Below are 26510 nucleotides of genomic sequence, written 5' to 3'. Positions count from 1 at the left end.
ACTGAAAATACTGTAGCAAAATAATTTTTAAATGTATGAATAGTATCGTGGGTCCCATTTTTAATTTAAAAAACTGAAAAGTGAGTGTACTGTTCATGAACAGTGATGAACAATACATCTTGTCTCTGGTTGAAATCTGTGCGCAGAAAAAAAAAAAAAGTTAGAAAACGCTGAACGTTGGACGCGTTCAGCTATCCAAACTCAGCCTTAGTTTTCATGTTCAACACACTATTTTCCACAATTTTGCCAGATGGAGTGGATGATTGTGAATTGTGCACCATCATTTTCAGATGAACTTATAACTTTTTATTGAAGAAGAAGAAGAAGAAGATTGATTTTATTGAAGGAGCGAGAGTCAATGACTCGCTTCTTCTAGCGAAATAAAATTTAGTGTTAAAATTTTTTGGTAGTTTGTTGAGACTATGTGTAGATTTTTTGTGGGTTTTTAGCTATATTTTTAACTTCAAGCTAGTTTATTGAGACTTATGTGAATACTTTTAGAAATCGCTATTACATCTATCTTTAAAGTAGCTATTCTTTAATTTAAAGAAAAGTTATTTCTATGTAATAACTAATCCATGTAATAAAGATGCAACTAAATAACCAATTTTCTATTGATGTATGGAAAGAGAGAAAATTTAAAAAGCAGTCAATTCGTTAAACAGGTTCCATAAACTTCCACAAACTTATTTAATGGCATTTTGAAAGTCATGGCAAAAAATTGAAATTACAAAGTTAGACTTAGAAGTGCATGATGCATAGTCTCTTCACAGTCTTGGATTCTTTTTTTTTTTTTTTTTTGTTGATTTAGAAATTGGAATAGGGGAAGAGGAAACCAGACTCAATACTTAGCAGAATGAAATATGAACTTCCTCTTTTTGTCTCGGATTCCATTTTGAGTCAGAGGAGAAAAGTAGCTCTTCCTCTTTTGTCTTCCTTTGAATACAACTTAGAAGTATTATAACGTTGAAAGTTCAAATTTGACACATGTTATTGTATTAACAGCGGTCTTGATGAAACTTTTACACTATTTTACCAATAACTTTACAATTCAAAATTTATAATAGGAAAGCACGGTTAAGGGGAAATACAGGGAGAAAAAAGAAAAAGAAAATTTGTTTTTAATTAAAGAGAAGAAGTTGCATAATAAAGGAGCATTACTATTTACTATTACGGTATTACTTTTTAAAAAAAATACATTTTTTTCTTTATACTCAATATTTGGTTTTTATTCGTGAAATTTTGTATATAACAAAATTATATTAAACTAAGTAATTTATATGCCTATTAATTCATGGATGCACTAATTGATTTTCATTGTCAGTATTTATATAAATGTGTATACATGTCGTATAAGGTCAGAATAATATTACGCCTGATATAACTAAAAATGATGTTACACAACTTTTTTTTTTTTTTTGAGAAGAAATGTTACTTAACCTAATAACTTTTTATTAATATTGTGAAACTCTCACTATTGAATTATATGTTTTATAGTATATTCTTAACATACATGTTAAACTTTGTTTCCATCAAATTTTATTTATTTTTCAATCCATAAGCTCATATTTATACATAATTTAATACAAAAACTTGAAATTTAAACATTTTGTAGATTAGATAGTTATTGATATTTGATTATCTTCAAACTTTGTAAGCATAAATGATATAAGAAGAAAATGTAATCTACCCAAGGATTTATCAAAACTCATGTTCAACTCTATATAATCCTAAAGTTTAACAAAATTTCAATATATTTTTTTTCATGTTGTACTCATTAAAAGATTCAAGTCTGAACCTTGTTTCAAGGAGGCAAAGTTATAACTATAGTTATTAAACTCGAACTAACCACCCGGTGACCTAGCACCTAGACTAGTCCAAGTGTTTAAATGGACCGTTTATGCATATGACCCAGTCAAACCCAGTGGGTTTGTGGTGACTCGGGTAACCCGAATGAGTTTATATAATCCGCTTGGGTTTCTAAAATTTGTAAAATTACATCTATAAGTTCACTTTATTGACTTTTTTGCTGTTTAATGTTTTATAATATGGTCATTTAAAAAAGAAAAAACGTAAAGAGTTTAAAAAAAATGCACTTCTTTATCTGTCTACGACCTCCAAGACTCACATCCTATTCAAAAACTACTTCGTTATTGTGAAACCTTGATTTTGAATTATAATTACAAATTTAATTTAAGCATATGCCTTTTTTTTTTTAATTTACATATTTATGTTATGATTTCTTAAACTTATTTTTATTATTTATTTTTTTTATTTGACCTTGTGATTCGACCGGTGATTCACTGGTTGAACCGGTGACCTGTGACCCAACTCATAGATCGGGTCAATGTATATGTCAGGTTTAATAACTATGGTTATAACACATCTATAATAATAATAATAATAATAATAATAATAATACGTAAAGCAGAGAGAAAATCCAATTAAGTTTCAAATTTGAATTTAATTAGAGTCTAATTTTGCGTCATGTGTCTCATCTAATCTAAATTTTAGAATTTTGTACCAAGTGAGTTAATTTAGAATAAAAAATTGAATTTCAATTAGAATTTAATATTGTGCCATGTATCCCATCTAATCTAAATATTTAAATTTTGGTGCTAAATTAGTTAATTTAGTGTAGAAAACGATGAGTCCAATATAATTAACCATAAAAAAACATAATCATATAACTAAAAAAAACTCAAATTTATAAGTCATATATATATATTAATAGGTAAAACTTAGAGAGAATTGAATTAGAATTTGAAATTATAATCCAATTTTGCGCCATGTGTCTAAATTTATGTGAGAACTACACCATAATTATCCACTTAAGCTTGTGCCATGTGTCTACTTAAATTTTTTAATTTTTGTGTCAAGTGAGTTAACGAGTACAAAATACTAAGAATCTAATATTAATAAACTATAATTTAAAAAAAAATCACCACATGTGTCTCAAAAATAAATAAAATAAAAATCACCACATAACAAAAATCACTACACGTTCTATCTTATTAAAAATTAGAAAAAAAAGAATGATCATAAGTAGTATTAAATTTAGATAATAATTTTAATATGTGACTACTTACGTTTACTTTTTAAAAAAAATTGACTAATTATCTATATTTTATAATAAAAATTGTGTTTAATTTTAAATGTATCTATATGTATGCATGAATGCATGTGTTACATACTTAAAAAAAATTAATTTGACTAATTATTTCTATTTTTATAATAAAAATTTTGTCTAGTTTTAAACGCATCCATGCGTTTGCATGGAGTTACATACTAATGTATATAAGATCTAAATATTTACTAAGAGCCCCGTAACTCAACTGTCATTTTTTGAATTTGTTATGGAGGTTCAAATCAAATCTCTCTCTCTCTCTCATTAAATTCAAATGTTAATAGCAATGACCATACGACCTTGCCCATTCAGCAGCAATTCAATACAATAATAAGTGATCCTGAATGAACCTTAATTTTTGGGGCAAACTTCATTGGTCATCTTGAAAGACCCGCACTGCACAGCCCACCCAAGCAGCCAACAAATACACACAAATCAAAAACCCACCAAAGTCCCAACTCTCCTCTTCCAAGTCAAAGTCTTCTCACCCAAACCAATCCACTTCAACCTTTACCTTCCAACCTCCCTGTCTTCAATTTAAACACACGGATTTCAATAGTTTTATAATCCGTCACAATTGAAAAATATAGTATAAAATATTATTTTATTCCCTAAATTTGATTAAAAATTTATTTTCTATCTTAGAATCTTTAAATGTTTTTTTTTATCCTCTTTAAAGTTCGTAATGTAAAGAATTTTGAGAGGAATGAACATTACATACATATATACTTTAGATTAAACTTAAGTTAAAGTAGAGTTTGTATCTTATATATTTAGAGTATATATATATAGAAAAAATCTATTTTAATATATTTTTTAGTAGAATTTCAGCTTATAGGATCTGCTTCTCATAGTTGTGTTTTTTATCACCAAATTAAGATACCAATTGATTTTCTCAAGTTTTTTATTCAACCATCAAGATTTTACTAGTTGAATTAACTCAGCCTACAATCTATTTTAAAATTGAAAGACAAAAAGTAAAATACTTTGAATGGTTTATTAATAACAAAAATCAAATTTTTTAATACTTTTAAGATAAAAAAAAAAAAAAAGAAACTTCTAATAGATTGGAAAATTCTCAAACCGGCAACGGCCATTAAAAAAAAAAAAACAGGACTGGTGTCCTCTACCAAAGACCAAGTCAAACTCTCCACTCCACTTCAAACGTAAACCTAAATCCCATCGATCTCTCTCTTTATATGTCTTCTTCGCTCACAAGCTTCAGACTTCAGAGAGACAAAAAAAAAAAAAAAAAACAAACAAACAAACATAAATGATGTTGAGGTTCCTTGTCTTCCTCCTCCTCCTCCTCGGAGTTCCAACCATATCAGCAGCAATCCAACCAGGCTCAACTCTCTACGCCACAAACACAAACACAAACACAAACACCAACACCAACACCAACGCCAACCAAAACTGGTCTTCACCAGACTCCACCTTCTCACTAGGCTTCCTTCCTCACCCTCAATACCCCACTTCCTTCTTAGCCGCCATCTTCTACTCTGGCGGTGTACCCATCTGGACTCCAACCTCAGCTCCACTTGACTCCTCTGCTTCTCTCCAGTTCCTCACCACTGGCTCTCTCCGCCTCGTCAATGGCAGTGACCGCACCGTATGGGACTCCAACACCACCTCCCGCGGCGTCTCCTCCGCCTCCATTGACAACTTTGGCAACCTTGTTCTCTCCAATTCAACCTCCACAGTTTGGTCCTCCTTCCTAAATCCCACTGACACTATCGTTCCCTCTCAGAATTTCACTACTTCCATGATCCTGCGATCTGGGTCTTACTCCTTCCAGCTTCTTAGTTCCGGTAATCTCACACTCCGTTGGAATAATACTATCGTGTATCACAATCAAGGTTTGAATTCTTCGTATAATGCTAGTTTAACTTCACCTATACTAGGATTACAGTCTAATGGGCTTTTGTCTATTGCTGAACCTAGTTTGTCTGGTCCCGCTACTTTTGCTTATAGTAATGATTATGCCGAAGGGAGTGATGTGTTGAGGTTTTTGAGGTTAGATAATGATGGGAATTTAAGGATTTATAGCTCTGGTAGAGGGAGTGGGAGTCAAACTGCTAGATGGGCAATTGTTGAGGATCAATGTCAAGTTTTTGGATATTGTGGGAATATGGGAATTTGTAGTTATAATGATACGGCTCCCATTTGTGGATGCCCGTCTCTCAATTTCGAGCCGGTTGATCCTATGGATACTAGGAAGGGCTGTAAAAGGAAGGTGGAGACTCAGGATTGTCCTGGGAATGCTACTATGTTTGATTTGGATCATACACAGTTCTTAACATACCCTCCGGAGAATAATTCTCAAGTGTTCTTTGTGGGTATTTCTGCATGTAGGTCCAATTGTCTTGTGAGTCCTACTTGTGATGCTTCCACATCGTTGTCGGATGGGACAGGCCTGTGTTATTTAAAGCCACCCGGTTTTATGAGTGGCTATCACAGTCCAGCACTGCCTAGTAGTTCCTATATCAAGGTTTGCTCACCTGGGATTCCAAACCCGTTGCTTTCTGGGCAGATTGGTGGGAAGAGCAGCGGTCTGAGGATGCATACATGGGTTGTAGCTATTATGGTTATAGGCACCATCTTTGGATTGGTTGCGTTGGAGGGTAGTTTGTGGTGGTGGTGTTGTAGAAACAGCCCCAAGTTTGGGACATTGACAGCTCAATATGCTCTTCTTGAGTATGCTTCTGGTGCTCCTGTTCAATTTACTTACAAGGATCTCCAACGCTCAACAAAGGGATTCAAGGAGAAGCTTGGAGCTGGAGGATTTGGTTCTGTGTACAGAGGGGTTCTTGCTAATAAAACAGTTGTTGCTGTCAAGCAGCTTGAGGGAATTGAGCAGGGGGAGAAACAATTCAGAATGGAGGTTGCGACTATAAGTAGCACCCATCATTTGAATCTGGTGAGATTGATCGGTTTTTGCTCCGAAGGTCGTCAAAGACTTTTAGTATATGAGTTCATGAAAAATGGGTCTCTTGATAATTTGCTTTTTGTAGCAGAAAATCAGTCAGAAAGATTGTTGAATTGGGAGTTTCGGTTCAATATTGCCCTTGGCACTGCAAAGGGGATCACTTACCTTCATGAGGAGTGCCGAGACTGCATTGTCCACTGTGATATAAAGCCAGAAAACATTCTATTGGATGAGAACTATTCTGCCAAAGTCTCAGATTTTGGTCTAGCCAAGCTGATTAATCCAAAGGACCATAGGTACCGAACCTTGACAAGCATCAGAGGTACTAGAGGATATTTGGCACCAGAATGGCTGGCAAATCTTCCAATAACCTCAAAATCTGATGTTTATAGTTACGGTATGGTACTGTTGGAGTTAGTGAGTGGGAGAAGGAATTTCGAAGTTTCTCCAGAAACCAATCGGAAAAAATTCTCTGTGTGGGCATATGAAGAGTTTGAGAAGGGCAATGTCAAGGGAGTCCTTGACAGAAGGCTGGCTGACCAAGACGTCAATATGGAGCAAGTCATGAGAGCAGTTCAAGTAAGCTTTTGGTGCATCCAAGAGCAACCATCACACAGACCAATGATGGGGAAAGTGGTCCAGATGTTAGAAGGAATTATAGAGATTGAGAAGCCACCTGCACCTAACGCTGGGACTGACGGGTCTGGTAATGGAACCAGCATAAATGTAAGCAGCAACATAAGCATTTTCTCCACCATTGCAGCTTCAGCCCCAGCTCCCTCTTCCTCTTCATCAGTCCAAGTAGCAGAAGTTTCACTTTATGCTTCTGGAAAGAATTTGGAGAGGGCCTCATCATCCCTTCTACATTCAGATCCAAACTAGAGTTGAATTGCCTGCATATATATTCTTTCTCACGAACTTCTTTCAGGTTCTAGAATTTCTAATCCAGATTTGACACAGAAAAGCTTCAAATGCAATACATGATATTGATATGATATCTAGTAGAAATGTAATTATCATAGTACATAATTTTGTCAAGATGGAGCTCAAGGGGTAGCACAATCGAATAGGGACCACATATCATAAATTCCCTCACTTGTTCGATACTAGTTCAAATCTCTCATTCCCCTTCTCCTTACGCCAAAAAAGTATTTATATAAAAGAATAATGTTGCCAAGATGGGTTTTTGCAATTAGAGATGAGCTACTTGTATAGGTTTAATTTCAAATCATTTATGAAATGTAAAATTAATCATTAGCAGAACCATTGTATTCTAAACATTTTTTGTTTTTTGTGTAAATTTTACCCACTTGTTATTGTGGCAGTTTCAAAAATTAGGATAGTGAGATAATTTGCTTCTACACTGGAGCAAAATTGAGAGAACAGATCAATTTTTTTATTTCTATTTTATGCCAGAAAATAACAGATGATTATGATCATTCAAAATGATCAGTCGAGGCAAGTTAATTGCTTACAGTTAGTCCACTAGGGCGTTGGTCTTTGAGATTTATACAAATATACTCTTATTAGTTTCTTGGTCAAGTTAGTTGTGTGCACTTATTTTCATGTTCTGTTATTTACTCAAATGAGAATTGTATCCTTAGCAAGTTAGTTGAGTGTACTGATATTCATCTTCTATTATTTACCCAATTGAGAATTGTACCCACCATTTACCAGTAGCTGCAGCATCTTTGCTGATCATAAAAGCCTCTGTGATAGCCTCCTTTGCCGACAATTTTAAAGGGTTGTTCTTGGTATTGTTTCCCATGTATTTATAGTGTTCAGCCTCATCGTCAAGAAGTTGGCTCTCTGACGGGCTGGTGCATCAGGTCCTCGAGCCAGTAAGCAATGCTTCCCAGATTTTGTTTCACTTATTTTATTCTCTTTTCTTAACATTTGAAATTTCTTCGTTTTCACTTCAGAAGAATTTAGTTAGTTTTTTTTTTTTTGATAAGTAGAATTTAGTTAGTTAATTACAAGTTCTAGTGTTATGTCAGCATGATGAGAAAGGTTAGTCTTTTAACAGGTATACAAAACATAAGCCCATTTTAAGTAGGATTTTTTTACTTAAAGAAGTTTATATATTCTTAAATTCATTTCAAAAGTCAATATAGAATTTTTTTTTTTTTTTTTTTTTTAAATTCAGGCATTTGATAAAAGTTGTAGATTGAGATGATTGTTAGAACCTTCTAATAGTACATAATCTTAATGAGCCAGTTTGGTGGGTTGGCATGGTGATAGAGAAACTCTGAAAAAATCTTATTGATGGACAGTGAACTCTTAATACCAATTTGTGGGATAGCAGCCTTTCAAAAAACTCCTGATAACTTATTTTATGAGGAAAATATTCTAATTAATATACTAACAAAAGGTATCAAATTTAATAAGAAGACTTACTAAAAATACTAAAAGCATCATGATGACTCCTGAATCCGGAGAATTTCCAAAAATTACAAAAAATAGTGGTAAAAATCTTCCAATAACAAGTATGATGTCGAGTTACACTAGCCTACAAGGTGACAATATTCAGGTAAAAATCTGCATGCTTATCTTAAAGTGGCTACAACCCCACAATGTTCAAGCTAAATTTCAAAAGCTTTCAATCTATTTAACAAGGCCATTAAACCATGGGTATGATGAAGACAAGTCGTTAAAACTCAACCAACTTTATGCCATGGGTGCATGTTTATATGCAAGGGTAAGCCAAAAAAAATTTCCTGGGAGAGTGGGGTGGGAGCTGCCTTTGAATGTAGAGTTGTGTAACCATGAAGACTTTTCAGTCTGTATATCTTAATTGATTGATAACATATATTTGATGTTGATTAAAAGCTCCTGGGCCTTGCTTTATAGCCAGCTTCGCTTTATTGCGCAAATGAGGTTTTCAAATAAAACCAGAGTAATAAGTCACTGTTTCAAATATGTTCAGATATCTATTCATCCTTGTCTCCTCAAGTATCATATTGCCTGTCCATGCAAATGCTGAAAGTTGGAAGCTGAATGCTGATGATGAACTATACCTTGATTTTTTTTTTATGCAATTCTTAAACAAGACCATTCCAAATAATATGGAAAGTATCTGGTTATTGCATATTGCACCTCTTACAGCTCACTGAAGTCTGTGTAGTGCATTGGTGGCATATTTTTGCATACCCTGGCATTTCTGGATTCAAGATTCTGTTTAGTTCTTCAGTTAGCAGCTTAATGTTACAATGACTTGTGGAGGGCATGGTAATGGTTTTTGAATGCATTACTGGCTAATTTTTCTTTCCTTCATTTATATTTGTAGGGTTTGACAATGATCTACAGCATTGTATAGCTAATTTAGTTTCAGTTATACCTGAATTTAATCTATTTTGTGTCTATTCTTACTGTTAAAGCCTGTTTTCTTTGTGCAAGTCAGGCTCAGGCCACCAACACTGGCATTGTAAAATTGATTCAACCCATATCGTTTTGATCAAAGTCTTTGATTTATAGATTTAATAATTTAGTTTGTTCGTTCTTGTTAGTCTGTTTGACTCCCTTTTTTTCTTTTTCTTTTTTGGCTTAAATTAATTGCCAGTAGACCTGACAATTCAATAATATGTTTATTTATTATATTAATACAGTATTTTTTTTCTTTATTTTTAGGGGAATCATTTTATTATAGTTAATTGAATTGTTTAGTTATAATTCATGTTGATTCTGACCCTTTATCTACCTGTGAGAAGATTTGGTTAAGATGCCACAAAAGAAGGTATAAAAAAAAGGAGGAGAAAGGCTAACATGAATCATGATTTTAGCAGAAATTAGCATACTAATAAAATCTTATACTTTTAACTGAAGGAAAATACTCTCGGAAAGATAGTAGAGCTAAATACTGTTGTTGAGCCCCAATTAGCTAGACAAGGAATCTTGAATAATGGACATAGTATGTTGGCACTTAGTTTTCACGTTGACAACACCATTTTCCACAATTTTTATCAGATAAAGCAATCGATCATGAGTTGTGTACAATCATTTTCATGTGAACTTACAACTTTTTTTCTATTACTCATAGTCAATCACTTTAGAATTGCGATAAAAATTGTCACACAATCACATTTTTTTTCCCTTCACTACTCTTCTTAAGTTGGAACAACCTGGAAGTGCAATGTGTTTGAGCTCAGATAATTACAAGTCACAGAAAATTGAGAGTATGCATTTTAAAGCCAGCATTCACTATTGATTTTTTTTTTTTTTTAAATTATAGTTGAGGGTAGGGGTTTTTTAAATCCTTGAAGTTTTTTATTAAAAATATGAAGTGTTAATCATTTGAGTTACAAGACTTTTGACATTCATTGTTGATTTCAGATGGGTGGGATTATTGGGATATGCAAGCAATATAATTTGCAGCTGGCTCCTTTGACAATTGCAATTCTTATCCATAATCTTAGGAGCTTGCTGTCATTACATTGTTAAAATTTTATTTATTTGAATTTTCAAACGGTCCTACACATTCTAAAATCTAGACAAAGAATCAAATAATCAATATCTTAACCTACAAAATTGATGTCTCCCAAAGCTGAATTAAATGCTTTTTTATACAAAAAGTGAGTTTTAAAAGACAACCCTACTTTACTCAATAATTCTAACTCTCATTAATTACTTAACACTTTTTGGTATTTTTAATTGAGGTAAATTATCCAAATCATAGTTTTAAAAACCAAATCAAATCGGTCGGTCCAATCAGTTGAATCGAGAACCGACCACCAATTCGGTCTGAAAAAACCGGTCAAAAACCGAGTTAAATTGAAAGTTGGAGGCAAATTTGGTTTTAAAACCATGGTTCAATTCCCCTCTCTCCTAACTATTAAATCATAAACAATATACATATAAAAAAGCTCTCTAAGCAATAAAAATATCTCCATAATCATAATAAGAAAACCATTTACATATTTCTTATAGGACAATTTAATAATTAATTAAATACCCTCACAACCTACAAAGTTCAAACTACCACTAGAATTTCTCGTCATGTCAACATCAATAATGGCTATTTGGTTTGTCCCTGATGAAGGTAGAGACTCCAACGACTAAGATAACTTTTGCAATCTTCATTAGTTTCTCCGCTTTGGAAGGCTATTTCTTTTTTTCTTTTTTCTTTTTCTTTTTGTAAGTATTCCTTCTAGATTAGTTAGATACGATTTTGATGGGATAATGATTGTTTGGATTTTTTTTTTTTAACGTGATTGTCAATATCAGGTCTTATTGTTTTTTGTTTTGTTTTGTTTTAATGACATTGCTTATTTGCTTTGTTAAAATGGTGTAAGAACATTCACATCTGATTATACATAATTTTTCTATTTTGGCCTACAAAAAATTACATTTTTTATTCTACATAACCACTTTAATGATACACAAACAGTAATACTTATTAGAACACAAACAAAAATAGTAATAATAGTGTTTTAAACCAAGTTTATAATACATTACATAATCAGAGTACAACTACAAAAATGTCTAGCCTTTGTTGTTATAGATTGAAGTTATAAACAGCGGACACTAAACACATACAACTAATATGAGATACACCTTCATTTAATTCTTCATTCTGCAATACAACCATATTAAAGTATTCTAAATTGACCACCACATTTTTGGCCAACCCATCACCACCCAAACCAACCACAATAGATTTAACCAACCCATCAAACCACGCCAGCTCAGACCCATAATTAGAGACCCAACCTCATGTAATGTCACCGCAATTGCAGAGTACAACTATATAAGGGTCTAGCCTTTGTTACTATAGACTGAAGTTATAAACAGCAGACACTAGACGCATACAACTAATATGAGGTATACCTTTCATTTAATTATTCATTCTGCAATACAACCATATTAAAGTATTCTAAATTGACCACCACATTTTTGGCCAACCTATCACCACCCAAACCAACCACAATAGATTTAACCAACCCATCAAACCACGCCAGCTCAGACCCATAATTAGAGACCCAACCTCATGTAATGTCACCGCAATTGCAGAGTACAACTATATAAGGGTCTAGCCTTTGTTATTATAGACTAAAATTATAAACAGCGGACACTAGACACATACAATTAATATGAGATACACCTTTCATTTAATTCTTCATTCTGCAATACAACCATATTAAAGTATTCTAAATTGACCACCACATTTTTGGCCAACCTATCACCACCCAAACCAACCACAATAGATTTAACCAACCCATCAAACCACGCCAGCTCAGACCCATAATTAGAGACCCAACCTCATGTAATGTCACCACAATTGCAGAGCTCAATGACCGACTATTAGCTAGATCATGCCACAGATTTGATGAGTGCAAGATAGTAGAGAAAGTGCCAAAGAGCAAAGGAGAGAGTGATTAAAAAATGAATATAATTTTTTACAAAAGCAAAGGAGAGAGTGTAGTTTTTGGTTTTTTTTTTTTTTTTTTGAACAGTGATGCTTGACCGGGTGTGAGGGGTTTTTGGGGGTATTCATTGCTCGTGTGCTTGCTAAATTTGCTAAAATTCTAATTTGAAGTATCATATGTGATTGCTCTAAATATGGGTGTATACACAATTTTCTCAAAAATTTGAGAAGCCTTTGACATTTTGGTTATTATGCAACTTAGATATATATGTTATGTTATTAGTTTATTTGCTCATATACAACTTTTTATTACTTTACGAGTGTATAAAGTATAAATGTGCTTTTATCAACTTTAGCAAATAAGCTTTCTAAAAACAATTTTCCAAAAATAAGATACAAAACATTACTTTTTTGTGGAAATTTTTTTAATATTGAAAACCAGAAGAAAAAAAAATTGTTATCAAATACGCCTAGGCGACCCTCATGAACACCCATTTGATCTGTCATTTTCCAATTTGCTTTAAAATGGGTCCTTCTATAGTGAAGTGGCTGATTAGTGGAATTTTAGTGGCTTGATGAGTCGAGAAGTTGCAACAAAGTAAGGTGGTTGTAAATCTTGTGATGTTTGGTGAAAGATTCTTTTTTTCCAGCTGTAAGAAAGATCAATGCTCAACCTCTAATCTTAATTTTGCATTTTTTTTATGCCAATGAAGTCAAAATAACCTTATTAACTTTCCAACCTTGCATTGCATGAGGCCACCAATGTTATGTTAAATAAACTCTCTTTCACCTTTGTGTGGACCACATGTGCAATTCTAAATAATGTGAGAAACATCCCTGAAAACACATCAATTCTGTAAATTAAGATGTTGATTAGATTCCATGTCCATTTCAATAGATTTTTTTCTTTTTTAATGAAAAAGGTTGTCTAGATTTTAGAATGTCTAAGAAAGTTTCAAAGAAAACCAATTCCCATTAACAATGTAATGTGAGCCAGCTCCTAATGTCATGGATAAGAAATGCAAATGTCAAAGAACCCAACTGCCTGTTTGCTTATCCCACCAACCTTAATTTAGTAGTGAATGCATGTCTGCCCCTTAAATACCTACTCTTCATGTTTGTTATTTAAATGATCTATTGCACTGGGCAAGAATAATGGAACATGTAAAATATATTACCAATTTTACTATATAATATTTATATATTAATGAATGAATGTTTGATTTTTTTTTTTTTTTTTTTTGATTTGTGACACATCAATTTGTAAAGGTTACATGGCAAAATTTATTTTATTTTATTATTCCTAACTACATGCAAGGTAACTCACCGACACCCTAGTTGTTGAGGGTTATTATGAAGTACAAAAATCTTCACCTCTCAAAAGGACCTAGTATAGGAAAGGGACTGAATTTGGGATAGATTCTAAAGTTATGTTTTCCACAGTCCTGTTCCGGACAAGTATCTATACGTTTGGGAGCTATAATGTATGTATTTGGTTTACTTTAGATTGTTAGGTTTAGTAACACTATGACCACCATTCAGGGCTCCTTGTTCAGCTATTTGGGGCTCAGAAGTAGTATCTAGCCCACTATCTTTATGGGAGTAATTTTCCATCAGTTTAAAAGTATAAGATTTTTGTAGGTCACTTTCAGCTAAAATCCTGATACATGTTTGCCTCCTCTTCTATTTTTATAACTTCTTTAGTGGCTCCTTAATCTAATCTTTTCTTAGATAGATAAAGGGTCAAAAGCAACATAGACCATTAACTAAACAACACAATGAGGATAATGTAATAAACACAGGCATTTAATTTCATTAATTGATGTTTTTATACAATCACATAATCACAATAAATTTGTGTGCAAACAGATGTATTATTGACCAGTATATTTTCTTTAGCCTGTATCATCAAGGCACTAGTAAACAAGATCCATAAACAAATTATTGAATCGCCAATACTGGCAGATAATTTGAGCCCAAAAAAAAAATGTCAACTGGCAATGAAGAAAAGTGGGAGTCCGACAAACTAACCAAAATGAAACAACTTAAACTATTAAATCTATAAATGAAATAAATTCATTTCATAAAAATTATGAGTGGAATCAAATTTACAATCTCGGTGCTGGCGGCCTGACTTTTGCCAAGAAAACAGGACTTAACAGTAAGAATAAACATAGAAAAGATTACAATCAGGGATAACCACAAACTAAATTATCTACACAATGCTGTAGATCATTGTCAAACCCTATTAAAAGGAGAGAAAACTTTTCCATAAATTCAAACAACCACCATTACCATTAATCTATTGCCCTCCACAAGTCAATGATGAATATTAAGCTGCTAACTGAAGAACTAAATAGAATCTGGATCAAGAAATGCCAGGGTATGCAAAAATATGCACTCATATTCTACTCAGCCTTCAGTGGCTGTAAGAGGTGCAGCATGGACATGCCAGATACTTTTCATCTTATTTGAAATGGTCTTGTTTAAGAATTGCATCAAAATCAAGGCATGGTTCATCATCAGCATTATGCTTCCAAGGGACACCGTTTCCATGGACAAGCCATGATACTTGAGGAGACAAGGATGAATAGATATCTGAATATATTTGAAATAGCCAATTATTACTCTGGTTTTACTTGAAAACATTTTGGTTAGATAACTAGAAATCACTGGGGGCTAATTTGCGTGTTAAAAGGGAAGCTGGATATAAAACATGGTGTAAGAGCCTTTAATCAACAAACATCAAACCTATCTAATCAATCAGTTAAGATAATAGACTGAAAAGCCTTCATAATTATACGTCAATTGAAGAGAAACAATGCCCTTTGATTTGAGAGGTATGAGATATCCACAATAAAGCTCAGGTTTTTATTTTTGTAGACAATATGATTAGACTTTGACTTCTCACACTTTCTCTACCATGGAGTTCCTGGATCCTTTGAGCTTCCATTAACATTTGCTTAGTTTTCTGTATTTGTTTGGGCTTCTATTCTTCCTGTGTGCTAGGGTTGTGTCACTATTGCACTTTTTTTTAAATGAATTTTTTATGTAAATTGAGAGTTTCTCTATTTTCTAGTGGATATAAAGGTTCCTTGTAATTCAAGGTGCCCCTTATGCGTCTAACTAGATCGAGATCTAGCCAACCATGCTTTATATTCTGTGTAATAGGTATCAAAGCTTATTGGCTTCCTGATATGGCAAAAGATGAAGACAAAAGCAACCAACCTAACAATGGCGATCATGGGGTGTAGGACCTCAAGGTGGCAAGTCAAGCTAACGGAAAGAGGATGACCAATAAATTCTAAGATTTACAACATGGGTATCGAATTAGGTTAAGTGCTGACAAGACTTGTGATGATAGTAGGGATTATTGAGCAGGAGATTGGGATTATAAACGAACTTTTGGTTTATGCATTCTTGATTAGACTTGATCATAAATACATTAAAGGAATCAAGTAGAGATGATTTCAATAATTGATTTTTTTATGTAAAAGTTTTTTTTTTTTTTTTTTTGTGTTTTGTTTATGTAGATATTTTAAAAGAAAAAAAAAGTCAAAGTTGCGTTAGATAACTTGATGATTATACAGAAAATTGGTGGTATAAGATACAATATTGTAATAAGAGTATAACCTATTCATGGGTATAAGCAAAAAAAAAAAAAAAAACTTTATTCATTGGTAAGTATGAGATGGGCGCTCTCTTTAGTTCCAGATTTGAGGTGTGATTCTGTCTCAGTGGAAACAGACTCTCAAGTCGTGGGAAGGAAATGTTTTCCTTATTACTATGATGGAGCATTCTATAATTTAGATAACATGATAAAAGTTTTAGTGATGACATTTACATGCAACCACCCAAGGAAGATATCAATTTGAAGGTCAACAATCTGAAGCCAATTGTTGAAAAAAATATATATATTAAAAATGATGAACATGATAAAGTTTTTCCATAAGTTGATCCTATGATTGTAGATAGCATATCACAATTAAGTTATTGAAGAGGCTAAAGAGGAAATTTAGAGTTAATTAAAAAGATTAAAGATCATTAGATGGAGAATGTTGAGCATAGTGTCAGATGTACTGAAGTCAAATAAGATGGCATGCTCATAATCTTTAAGTTCAAAGATCCTATTGACAGAAAAGAATGCAACATGCCACGATCTATATGCACTTTCCAACATATTCTAGTTATGCAAATTTCAAATAGATAGTTGATAAGTAAGAATACTTTATTAATAGAGAGGACTACTTCATTCAAAGGGATGAAGTAGCCTAAAAAATACGTACATGATACAAAAAAAGAAGAAATTGAAAAAATGGAAGGAGAATCTATGAACAATTGATCGAATTACTAGAAGGGAGTTCCCACACCCGAGACCAATCAAACAAAGTCCCGACAAACAATGTTATGAGTTGATCCCTTGAACACTCCAGCTTCAAAGGTACAATTATTGCACTCCCTCCAAATAATCCACATCACACAATGTGGTACCAAATTCCAAACATCCAATGATTCCTCCAACACCCCCCCCCCCCCCCTAATAAATCAATAACCCTCTTAGGCAAGACGCAAGAGACTCCAAAAGATCAAAATGCTAAACTTCATAACCAATAAGCCCCCTCACAATGGATCAAAAGGTGATACACACCCTCTCCGCTACACCAGCACATGCAACACCAATCCACTATGGTGAAACCTCTTCTCTTCAAATTATCACCCGTGATAATATTCCCCCACACTGCCGACCATACAAAGAAAGAAACACGACCACACACGCACATTGGGAATTCTTGGAATGACTTAAAAAATTTACTACACAAGGAATGGGTATTATGTTATATTCTATATATCCTTTCCTATAAATTCATGACATGTCTGATGAGAGGAGTGTAAGATTTGCTGCATGAAACTAGTTGGAAAAACTCAATTTGGTGGACAGGTGTGGAGTATGATCATTGACGTGCTGGACAAGCTCCAATTGTTTGATGGGATGATATGAAGCAAAACCTAAAACAAAAATACTAGCCTTGTGAGTAATAAAAACGAGCTCTTTGAGCAATTAACTAATCTTAGGCAAGGTAATATGCCGCTAGTTGAATATATGAACAAATTTGAAGAGTTGAAAATTTGATGTAAATTGAAGATCCAAGGCAAACTTTACTCATCAAAAAAAAAGAAAAAAAAACCCAATTTAATTCAGTATTAAAGGCTGAAATTTGTAGCCAAATGATCACACATTGGACCTTAACAGTTTATGAGGCATTCCAATTGACTTTAAAGATTAAACAGCATTTGAAGCAGCCCCTTACTAGAAGGTTTCCTTCTTTAGCTGGGGAGACACTTTTAAGGAGGTTCAACTCTAGAGCATCTACTATGCAGCCATAAAGCCAATACTGCTGTTGAGTCAAAAAATAAAGCTATTGTGGTTGATGAACAGAGAAAAAACAGTAACTATCACTGATTTAAGTGCAGAGAAAATGGGCCATGGCATGGCAATGTCCAAAGGAGAACTTTTATGCAGATGTTAAGGATCAAGAGGCACATTTTCAAGGAGTACAAGAAGATACATCTCTCCTTTCAGTAGTTAGGCATTTTCTTACGGCACCAAAGCAAGAGAGGGAGAATTGGAAGTGTACTTCAATATTTCAGACCATAGTATGTTGTGGGTTTGGAGCTCTGAGGCTTATTATTGCTGGTGGCATCAATATAAATGTTGTTTTTTATGCTACTGTTGAGAGGTTGAAGCTGCCAATGGAATCACATCCTCAGCCACAAAAGGTAGCATGGATAAATAGCACATCTATTCTTGTGACAAAACGCTGTTTGGTTTCTATTTATTGTGGGCAATATAATGATTCTACATGGTGTGATTTTATTCCAATGGATGTGACACATCTTATTGGGTCACGCTTTCCTTACAAATAAGATGTGTATCATAGTGGAGAGAATAATACATTTAATAAAAATGAGCACAGTGATTTAAAGGCCATGAGAGTGTAGAACAAATGAAGAAAAAACCAGAGGTCAAGACTAAGGATGTTGCTGAAACTCAGAAAAGCTCAAGAATGTTACTGAAACTCAAAACAAGCTTCTCTTTGTTCTCAATGAGAAGTGTGAAAGAGAAAGTAACAAAAGCAGAGATTTATTTGCTGTTATGGCCAAAAAGAATAGCAGCCTAGTTGCTAAACACCTTAATAAACACTTCTAGAACTGTCGAAGTTATTGTTTGAATTTTCAGATGTTGCTCGAGATGATTTGCCCAACGAATTGCCCCCAATTCAAAGCATTCAACACGCCATTGACCTGGTACCTGATTCACAATTGCCTAACCTTCTAGCTTATTGTATGAATCCATGGGAGCATGAAGAGCTTAAAAGAAAAGTTAAGGAGTAGTTGTCAAGGGGTTTTATTCATGAAAGTTTTAGCCCATGTTCCATTCCGCTATTACTTACACCTAAGAAAGGCGGTAGCTGGTGTATGTGTGTTGATAGCCACACAACTAACAAGCTTACCATCAAGTACATGTTTCTGACTTGATGATTATTAGACATGATGGGAGGTTCTCCTATATTTTCTAAGATAGATTTGAATAGTGGCTATCACCAAATCCGAATAAGACTTGGTGATGAGTGGAAGACAACCTTTAAGATATAGGATGGACTTTATGAAAGGTTGTTTATGCCTTTTGGACTATCTAATGCAACTAGCACCTTTGTGAGAGTTATAGAGAAGAGCACATCTCAAACTTACAAGAAGTAATGAGAGTTCTCCAATGAGAGAAATTCTATATTATTTGAAGTGCCCTTTCATGACTCATATCTTTTTTGGGTTTTGTGTTGTCACATTTAAGGGTGTGGAACTTGATCTTGAACAGGTTAAAGCTATTTTGGAGTGGCTTGAACTCGCTGACGTACATGAAGCTCATGCGCTTAAAAGACAAGTCAAGGAGTTGTTGTCAAAGAGATTTATTCAAGAAAGATGGTAGTTTGTTCTAGTATTACTTACACCTAAGAAAGATGGTAGTTTGTGTGTGTGTGTGTGTTGATAGCCACACAATTAACAAGATTAATATCAAGTATGTGTTTCTTATACCTCAACTTGATGATATGATAGACATGATGGGAGGTTTTACTATATTTTGAAAGATAGATCTAAAGAGCAGCTACCACCAAATTTGAATAAGACTTGGAGATGAGTGGAAGACAACTTTTAAGACAAAGGATGGTCTATACGAATGGTTGGTTATGCCATTTGGCCTTTTATGATAGTTACAGAGAAGAGCACATCTCAAACTTACAGGTAAATGAGAGTTCTTGGACAAGAGAGATTCCATATAAATATGAAGAAATGCTCTTTCAAGACTACTCACGTAGTATTTTGGGTTTTTTTTGTCTCATCTAAAATGGTTAAAGCTATTTTGGAGTGGCTTGAACCTACTAATATGGATGAAGCTCCATTGTTTGGCGACTTTCTATACGGCTTTTTTATCAAACATAATCAGCAAAATTATGGCTCCTATAGCATATTGTATGAAAAAGGTTCAGTTCTCTTGGACAGGGGCAAGAAGAAAAGCTTATAAAGAAGTGAAGCAATTGATGATGGAAGCACCAGTTCCTCGTTGCCAGACTTCTCCAAGGGAGGTTGCTGTTAATGCTTCGCACAATGGGATTGGAGGTGTTCTAAGTCAATGGGTCATGTATTTTAGCAAGAGTTTAAAGCAACGATCTTCAACATATGACAATTTTAAGCTGCTGCACAGTTCTTAATTATTGGTGCAATTATCTCATTTATAAGGAATTTGTTTTACATTGAGACCATGAAGGTCTAAACTATATCAACTCTCAAAAGAAGTTGAATTATTGGCATGGGAAATGGGGGTTTTTTTTTTTTGGGACGAATAAATTTTTATTGCCAAGCACCAAGTTGGAATTGAGAATACTCTTTTGCTCTCAAAAAAAAAAAAAAAAGCTTGAATTGAGAATAGGGTAGCAGATGCATTAAGTTGGGGTGGCCTTTTTATTACCCAAACCTACATAAACCCTTAAACATCAAAACCTATTAAAAAAATCTTCAAAAATATCATCAAGAAATATAATTTGGTTTGAATTTTCAAACAGCAGATATATTAGTAGAATTTGTATAATGACACCTTTCCCCTATTTGAACTTGAAATTTCAATAATAGAAAATTCAAGTTCAAAATTCTACAAAATACTTGGAACATTTCTCTGGTTAACCCAAGCAATGGAAATCACTGTTAGAAATTTGCAAATTACAACATTATGTAAAATCCCACATCAAAATCCCTCATCTGAACTTAGTAGTATATAGGTTTTGAGGATGTAACATGGTTCTTAACTACATGATACCCACACAAAAATTTGAGATCTTACTATACTTGCATTAAGAGAATAATATATGCACAGAGGAAGACAGAGTGAAAAAGAGACAGGTTAAGAACACTTCTATTATATTAAGCCTTTGTCAAGAATCTATTCAATTATTCCTTATTTCCGTTTAAAAATTAAGCGTGAAGATATTGATGACATAAATTATTGATTTATTCTCTCTCTCTCTCTCTCTCTCTCTCTCTCTCTCTCACACACACACACACAAACACAAACACACACACACACAGTTTCTTTTATTGGTAAGTTAGTCGCACTGGTGGGTTTTAAACCAGGTTTTAAACTACCCAACCTAGAGGGAAAAATGTTGCATGAATGCCCAACCTTTAAATAAAATGCCAATTGATGGATGTTTATATTTAGCCTGGGCACCTAAGCTTGGCATTAATATGATAAACTTGGAAGCATCAGACAATATCAGATACTAAAATAATAAGTGTATAAGCCATACAATTGCAAATCATGTGCATCCATCAAGTTGACTTATATGCATAGTTGTACGATGATATGTTTGAATGGATAATTACCTGTAACAGAAGCTGGATCCTTTTCTCTTGTACTATGCAAGATCAAAGTTCCAGAAAGCACAACTATGAATCCACAAAGCACTGACACAATACTGCTAGCACTCTGACCAGACCAATCCTAGAAGAATAGAAAAAAAAAATTAAAAACGAAATAAAAAAAATTGAAATACACTGAAATAAAAATTGTAGAATTATTCCAGGGCATGAATCAACAATACCTTGAACATTATGGCACTGGCAAAAATTGTGAGTGATGTGAACAAAGCATAATAGATTGGAGAAACAACTGTTGTGTTGAATGTGTCCAGAGCCTGGGTCATTGATTTACATTATTTTCCAAATCAAGGCTGGACAAAGAAATGACACATATTATATATTTAAAAAGTAAAGTACATCTTTTTTTTTAGAAAAAATGTGAACCCATTTACAACTTTCTAATGTTGCTGTTAGAATTGTGTGGTTAAATGATTAAATTTACCATATCCCAATAGCTTAAGTTATTGGGATATGGTAAATTTAATCATTTAACCACACAATTCTAATAGTTGCAAGCAAACTTAAGTTTAAGCTATTGGTACATGGTAACCTATCAAAAAAAAGCTATTGGTACATGGTAAATTTAATCGTTTAACCACATAATTCTAACAGTTGCAAGCAAACTTAAATTTATCATCATCATGTATTGTGTATGGTCTATATGTTGGCACATATTGCATTATCAATATATATTCTCCTCAATCAACTTGTTACATTCAAATTAACCCATGAACCATAGAAACTCTAGAAGCTTTGTGCAAAATCTTACAGTAACCATCACAAATATTTTTTATTATGCCAGCGAGTTGTTAGAGAGGAGAGGAATGTTATGTCCAAAATTCCAACCCAGTTCAAGCAACGCAAGAAGATCTTAACCACATGAAATGTTCTAGGGCTTGTGGATCAGTCAGTTTGAAGTTTAATAATTAGGCAGCAGCAGCAAATTAGGATGAATAAGCGGAAGTAGATTAGGGAGAATAAAGATCAGATAAGTTTTGTTTTTCTTTCTTTTGGATAGGTAAGAAAAAAAGGATTAGCTTTGTTTTTCAAATTGTATTCAGATGTAATGATAGGAGTTAGTTCCTATTTTTTTAGGATAGGTTATATCATCATTAGTTACTTATGTACCTATGTATGTGGAAGTCATGAAATGAAATCAAGCAGAATTAAACCCAAATTTCTCTCCTACTCTCACATTCTAGGAGGCCAGTCACCTCAAATCCAACTAAATCTCTGTTTAAAAACTTAATAAAAATCAAATTCATAACAACACAGTTTCAAGAAATGTAAGATATCTGGAATCCACAGAATCTCAGTAGTAAGTGTTGGAAGCAATTCTCCATTGCTTCAGATGAAACTCGCAGCTGTTTGAATAAAACTATGGATATTAACACCAAGAAAAGAAAAATAAGTAGATAAAAAATAAAAGGGCAAAAAGTCATCAAGACAATTAAGAAAAAGAATCTCGGTTCTAAGTGTCAGAAGAAATCCTCCATTGCTTCAGATAAAATTTGCTTCTATTTGAATAAAACTATTGACCTTAACACCTAGAAAAGAAAAAAATAAAAGGGCAAAAGAAATCAAGACAATTAAGAGAAAGCTATACATCTCTTTCTCATTCGAAAGTCTCATGCAATACACACGTAGAGACAAACATATATACGTATCATTAGAAATAGATATTGACAGTTGAGTTTACACATCTTACCAAAAAGGCACTTAATATATGTGAGGACCAATTCCCATCACAGATGGCATGGATATTATAACATGCTGTTTAAACAATTTCCCCTGATTCAAAATTTGCAAGGATGAAGTAAAATTTATATAGTAGATAATTTGAAAATCAAGTAATATAAGTTTTTTTGCCCTCTTGTTGCACTCCATGTTACCAAGAATAAGTGGACTAATATGAGGATTACTTACCTATTGATAACTTGGCCTAGCATGTTTCCCAAATTACTGCAATGCTGGGCAGAAAATTTTAAAAAGGGACAACTTCATAGAATGTTATGAAGTTGTGAAAGCAAGGAAATTTTGTATCTTTAACAGGAAAGAAAGACAATTGAAGGCAGTGGAAAATGGGGTACAAAATTTTTTTTTTTTGATAAGTAGGTACTAAATGTTGAAGCGTAATTTGAAATTTAGATATACCAGAATTCAAGGTAATTTTTGTGTACACTGGCAAAAATTCTCATTCTAGATGTAATGCACTGTAGAAAGTAGAGACTAAAGAGTGAGAATTGTTGTGTACCTAAGTATCTTATGGAAATTTCAACTTTTTATTTTCTGAATTTCAAGAAACCAGAAAAAGAGAATATGGAAGCAAAAAAGGAAGAAATATAAGCACTGACCTTGTTCAAATAATTCAGCTGAGTGATAATACATGTAATTGCCACCATTACAAAAACCCATGTTTGGAAGCTAGCTGCCTGGCTTGAACCCTCTATTGTGAGTTTTATTGCTATACCAACAGCCTTAACACTCATAACCTGCAAAAGAAGCATACAATATAGTCTGTATGTGCTTCAAATAATTATCTAGGGATAAAAAAAAAATTCCCCTAAAAATGGACAGAGCATATGCCCATAATTAGAAAAAGAAAACAATGGTAATATAATATAGACTGAAAATATTGTCAGATTAAAAAGGCATTTTCCCAGCAACTCTTATGTTTAGATAAGAACATAGCAATGCTAACCGTCAAAGATCCAATAACGGAACATATTCCAATATAGACCATTATGTTTGTCTGCCCATAGCGTGGTTCACAATACAAGATCAGCACCAGAACTATAGCTATTGCTGAGGCCAAATACAAAAGAAAAGCTGGACCAAACACATGAAAACAATCAACAGAGAGAAGAGAAAAACTGAACATAGAAACAGCAGTCAATATTCAAAATATTTACCTGGTTGAGTTGCTAATTCCCAAATTTCTTCCACTGAAGTCAGACTACTTTCACCGGGTGCATGAAGCACAATCAATGTAGACCCCACTATACACAAGACACAACCCAGTATACCCATTTTCTGCAGCTTTTCCTTCAAAAAGAAGTGTGCTAGAACAGCACTTCCAAAAAAACAAACAACAAAGTCAAAATCACAAAGTTCTTCAACCAAAACAAAAGGATACATTTGGTTGCAAGAAAATGAGACCATGGAATAGAGACGGAAGCCGAAATCTAATTCCAAAAAATGTTTGGTTATCACATCAATACAAACTGGACTGACATTGGATTCAAATAACAGCAACTATTCCATGGTTAATCCAGGAATTTGACTTCCAAAGATTTGGAATTTTCAAATAAAATCTGGTCCTAATCCTATTGCAACCAAACGCAACATCACTAGAATTGAAACTGAAGGTATCTGATGTACCTAACAATTATGCTCAAAGCTCCCAGTGGCGTGACAAGCACAGCAGGAGCAAACATGTAAGCAACGAAATTCGCAAGTTCACCAACGATCACTGCCAAAATTAACATAAAAACAAACAGCTAGTTCATATTTCCTCACGATTTTCCAAATAAAACACCTTCACAATTCAACAATGCAAGACTTACTTGTGATCATGCCAATCCACCATAGTGGCTCCTTAAGATACCCGTATCCACCAGAACCTTTATTTCATTAACCAGACAATCAACCATCACAATAATTTCATAAAAGTGAATCCAAATTACATGCAATTTCAACTTTAAATAACTGGGTTTTCTACCAATAAAAGATGCCTGTCAGCATGATGAAATAGATCAAGATCCTATCATAGTAATCATCGAACTTTGTGCACTAAGGTTTTAATAATCTTCCTAATTAATAATTTTTATCAAATTCTGAAAAATTCAAAAACATTCCATAATATTAGCATTATAATAACTACTTTAGGTAAAAGTAATCTACTTTAAAAGTTAAAATGGGCTAATGTATGTACACTTTGCAGTCAATAAGAGCCATTATTAACTAACTAAATTCTTGAAAAGTAAAAAATAAAAAATAAAACCCAATTGTTAATTGTTAAAACAAGAGAACAAAAATTGAATCTGGGAAAGGGAAGCATTGCTTACTAGCTCGAATCCCAGATGCACCAGCCCGTTGGAGACCCAACTTCTTGACAATGAAGCTGGAGCCGATAAAAGCACTGGAAACAACAGCAAGAATAAAGCCTTTGAGATTTTCAAAAAAGGAGGCTTCTATGCTCACCAAAGATGATGATGATGATGATGCATCCATTGGTCATTGGTGGGTACAATTCTCATCTGGGTAAATAGTAGAATAAGAAGAAGAACATAAAGATGAAGTGCACAGTGCACACAAACACAACTAAGTAGCCAAGAAACTAAGAAGAAGAGTAGTATGGGTTTTTTTTTTGTATCAAAAGTGAAGATGGAGTTTGGAGGTGATTAAGGTGAAGATGGGATTGGAAGTGAAGGTGGGTTCACCTGCCAGTCCAAAGAGAGATGGCGAAGATGTGTTTTGTTTTGCTGTCTGTTGTTATTGTTTTAGTTGTACACATAAGCTTGGGCCTTCTTTTCTGAACAGTTTACTTTCTACAGTGGTTGACAGTTTAGTAATAGGATTTTCTAGCCGAATGGATATTCTTGTGCTGCTAAAATCTGATACTTTGCTGACATTTTTTTTTTCTTCCCTTTTATAATTCGAGAGGTTTGCATTTGTTTTCTATGTCAAATATTTTCACACCTTTGGTTCATAAGAAAATTAGAAAGAAAAAAAAATTTCTAACACAAAATTGACCATAATTTTAAAATAAGTGAAAATACTATTTTGGTCTCTTACAATTTAGAGTTATTTTTAATTAAGAAGTGTTACGTGTATAATGTTTTTACAACAAATCATAAGTGTTAAGTTGTTATTAGTTTTAATTTGAGCTCATAATTGAAATTACTTTTTTGCCCACCTATAACAACCAATAATAATCTGTCGCTTAAGATTTATTGTGAAAATTTTGTGAACATAATTTTTCTCATGTTAATTTGATTCTTATATCTTGGCTGCAGTCAAAATGTCCATGCTATTTTCAACTCGTAGTTAATTTGACAATGACCCCAAAATATAGGGACCAAAATTATATTTTTACCAAAAATCTAATGAGTAAAACCAAC

General features: G+C 33.4%; 2 protein-coding genes across 5 annotated transcripts; one reads left to right on the top strand and one right to left on the bottom strand.

Annotated features, from left to right (window-relative positions):
- Positions 1-4347: 4347 nt before the first annotated feature.
- On the top strand, positions 4348-7316 carry LOC142637907 (G-type lectin S-receptor-like serine/threonine-protein kinase At1g34300). The gene has a single exon (XM_075811910.1). It carries the CDS (start codon positions 4401-4403, stop codon positions 6936-6938), a length of 2538 nt encoding a protein of 845 aa, XP_075668025.1. The 5' UTR covers positions 4348-4400; the 3' UTR covers positions 6939-7316.
- Positions 7317-14449: 7133 nt separating this feature from the next.
- LOC142616539 (putative magnesium transporter NIPA6) lies at positions 14450-25865 on the bottom strand. Of its 4 annotated transcripts, none has more exons than XR_012840888.1 (9): positions 25455-25858; positions 24954-25010; positions 24769-24859; positions 24300-24460; positions 24089-24216; positions 23742-23879; positions 21570-21698; positions 21352-21469; positions 14450-15015 (listed from the first exon to the last, which is right to left on the bottom strand). XR_012840888.1 is itself a non-coding variant. In XM_075789369.1 (9 exons), exons 1-9 carry the CDS (start codon positions 25618-25620, stop codon positions 14885-14887), a joined length of 1083 nt encoding a protein of 360 aa, XP_075645484.1. In that variant the 5' UTR covers positions 25621-25865; the 3' UTR covers positions 14450-14884. The 4 variants fall into 4 exon arrangements, 3 of the variants coding, with proteins under 3 accessions (XP_075645484.1, XP_075645488.1, XP_075645492.1); XM_075789369.1 differs by having other exon boundaries at positions 21570-21662; positions 25455-25865; XM_075789373.1 differs by lacking the exon at positions 14450-15015 and adding an exon at positions 16623-17424 and having other exon boundaries at positions 21570-21662.
- Between the last annotated feature and the right edge of the window lie 645 nt (positions 25866-26510).

The sequence above is a fragment of the Castanea sativa genome, chromosome 1 (assembly GCF_040712315.1).
Source record: "Castanea sativa cultivar Marrone di Chiusa Pesio chromosome 1, ASM4071231v1".
NCBI lineage: Eukaryota > Viridiplantae > Streptophyta > Magnoliopsida > Fagales > Fagaceae > Castanea > Castanea sativa.
Note: the sequence above shows the minus strand (reverse complement) of the source record. Positions and strands in the feature narration are given on the sequence as shown.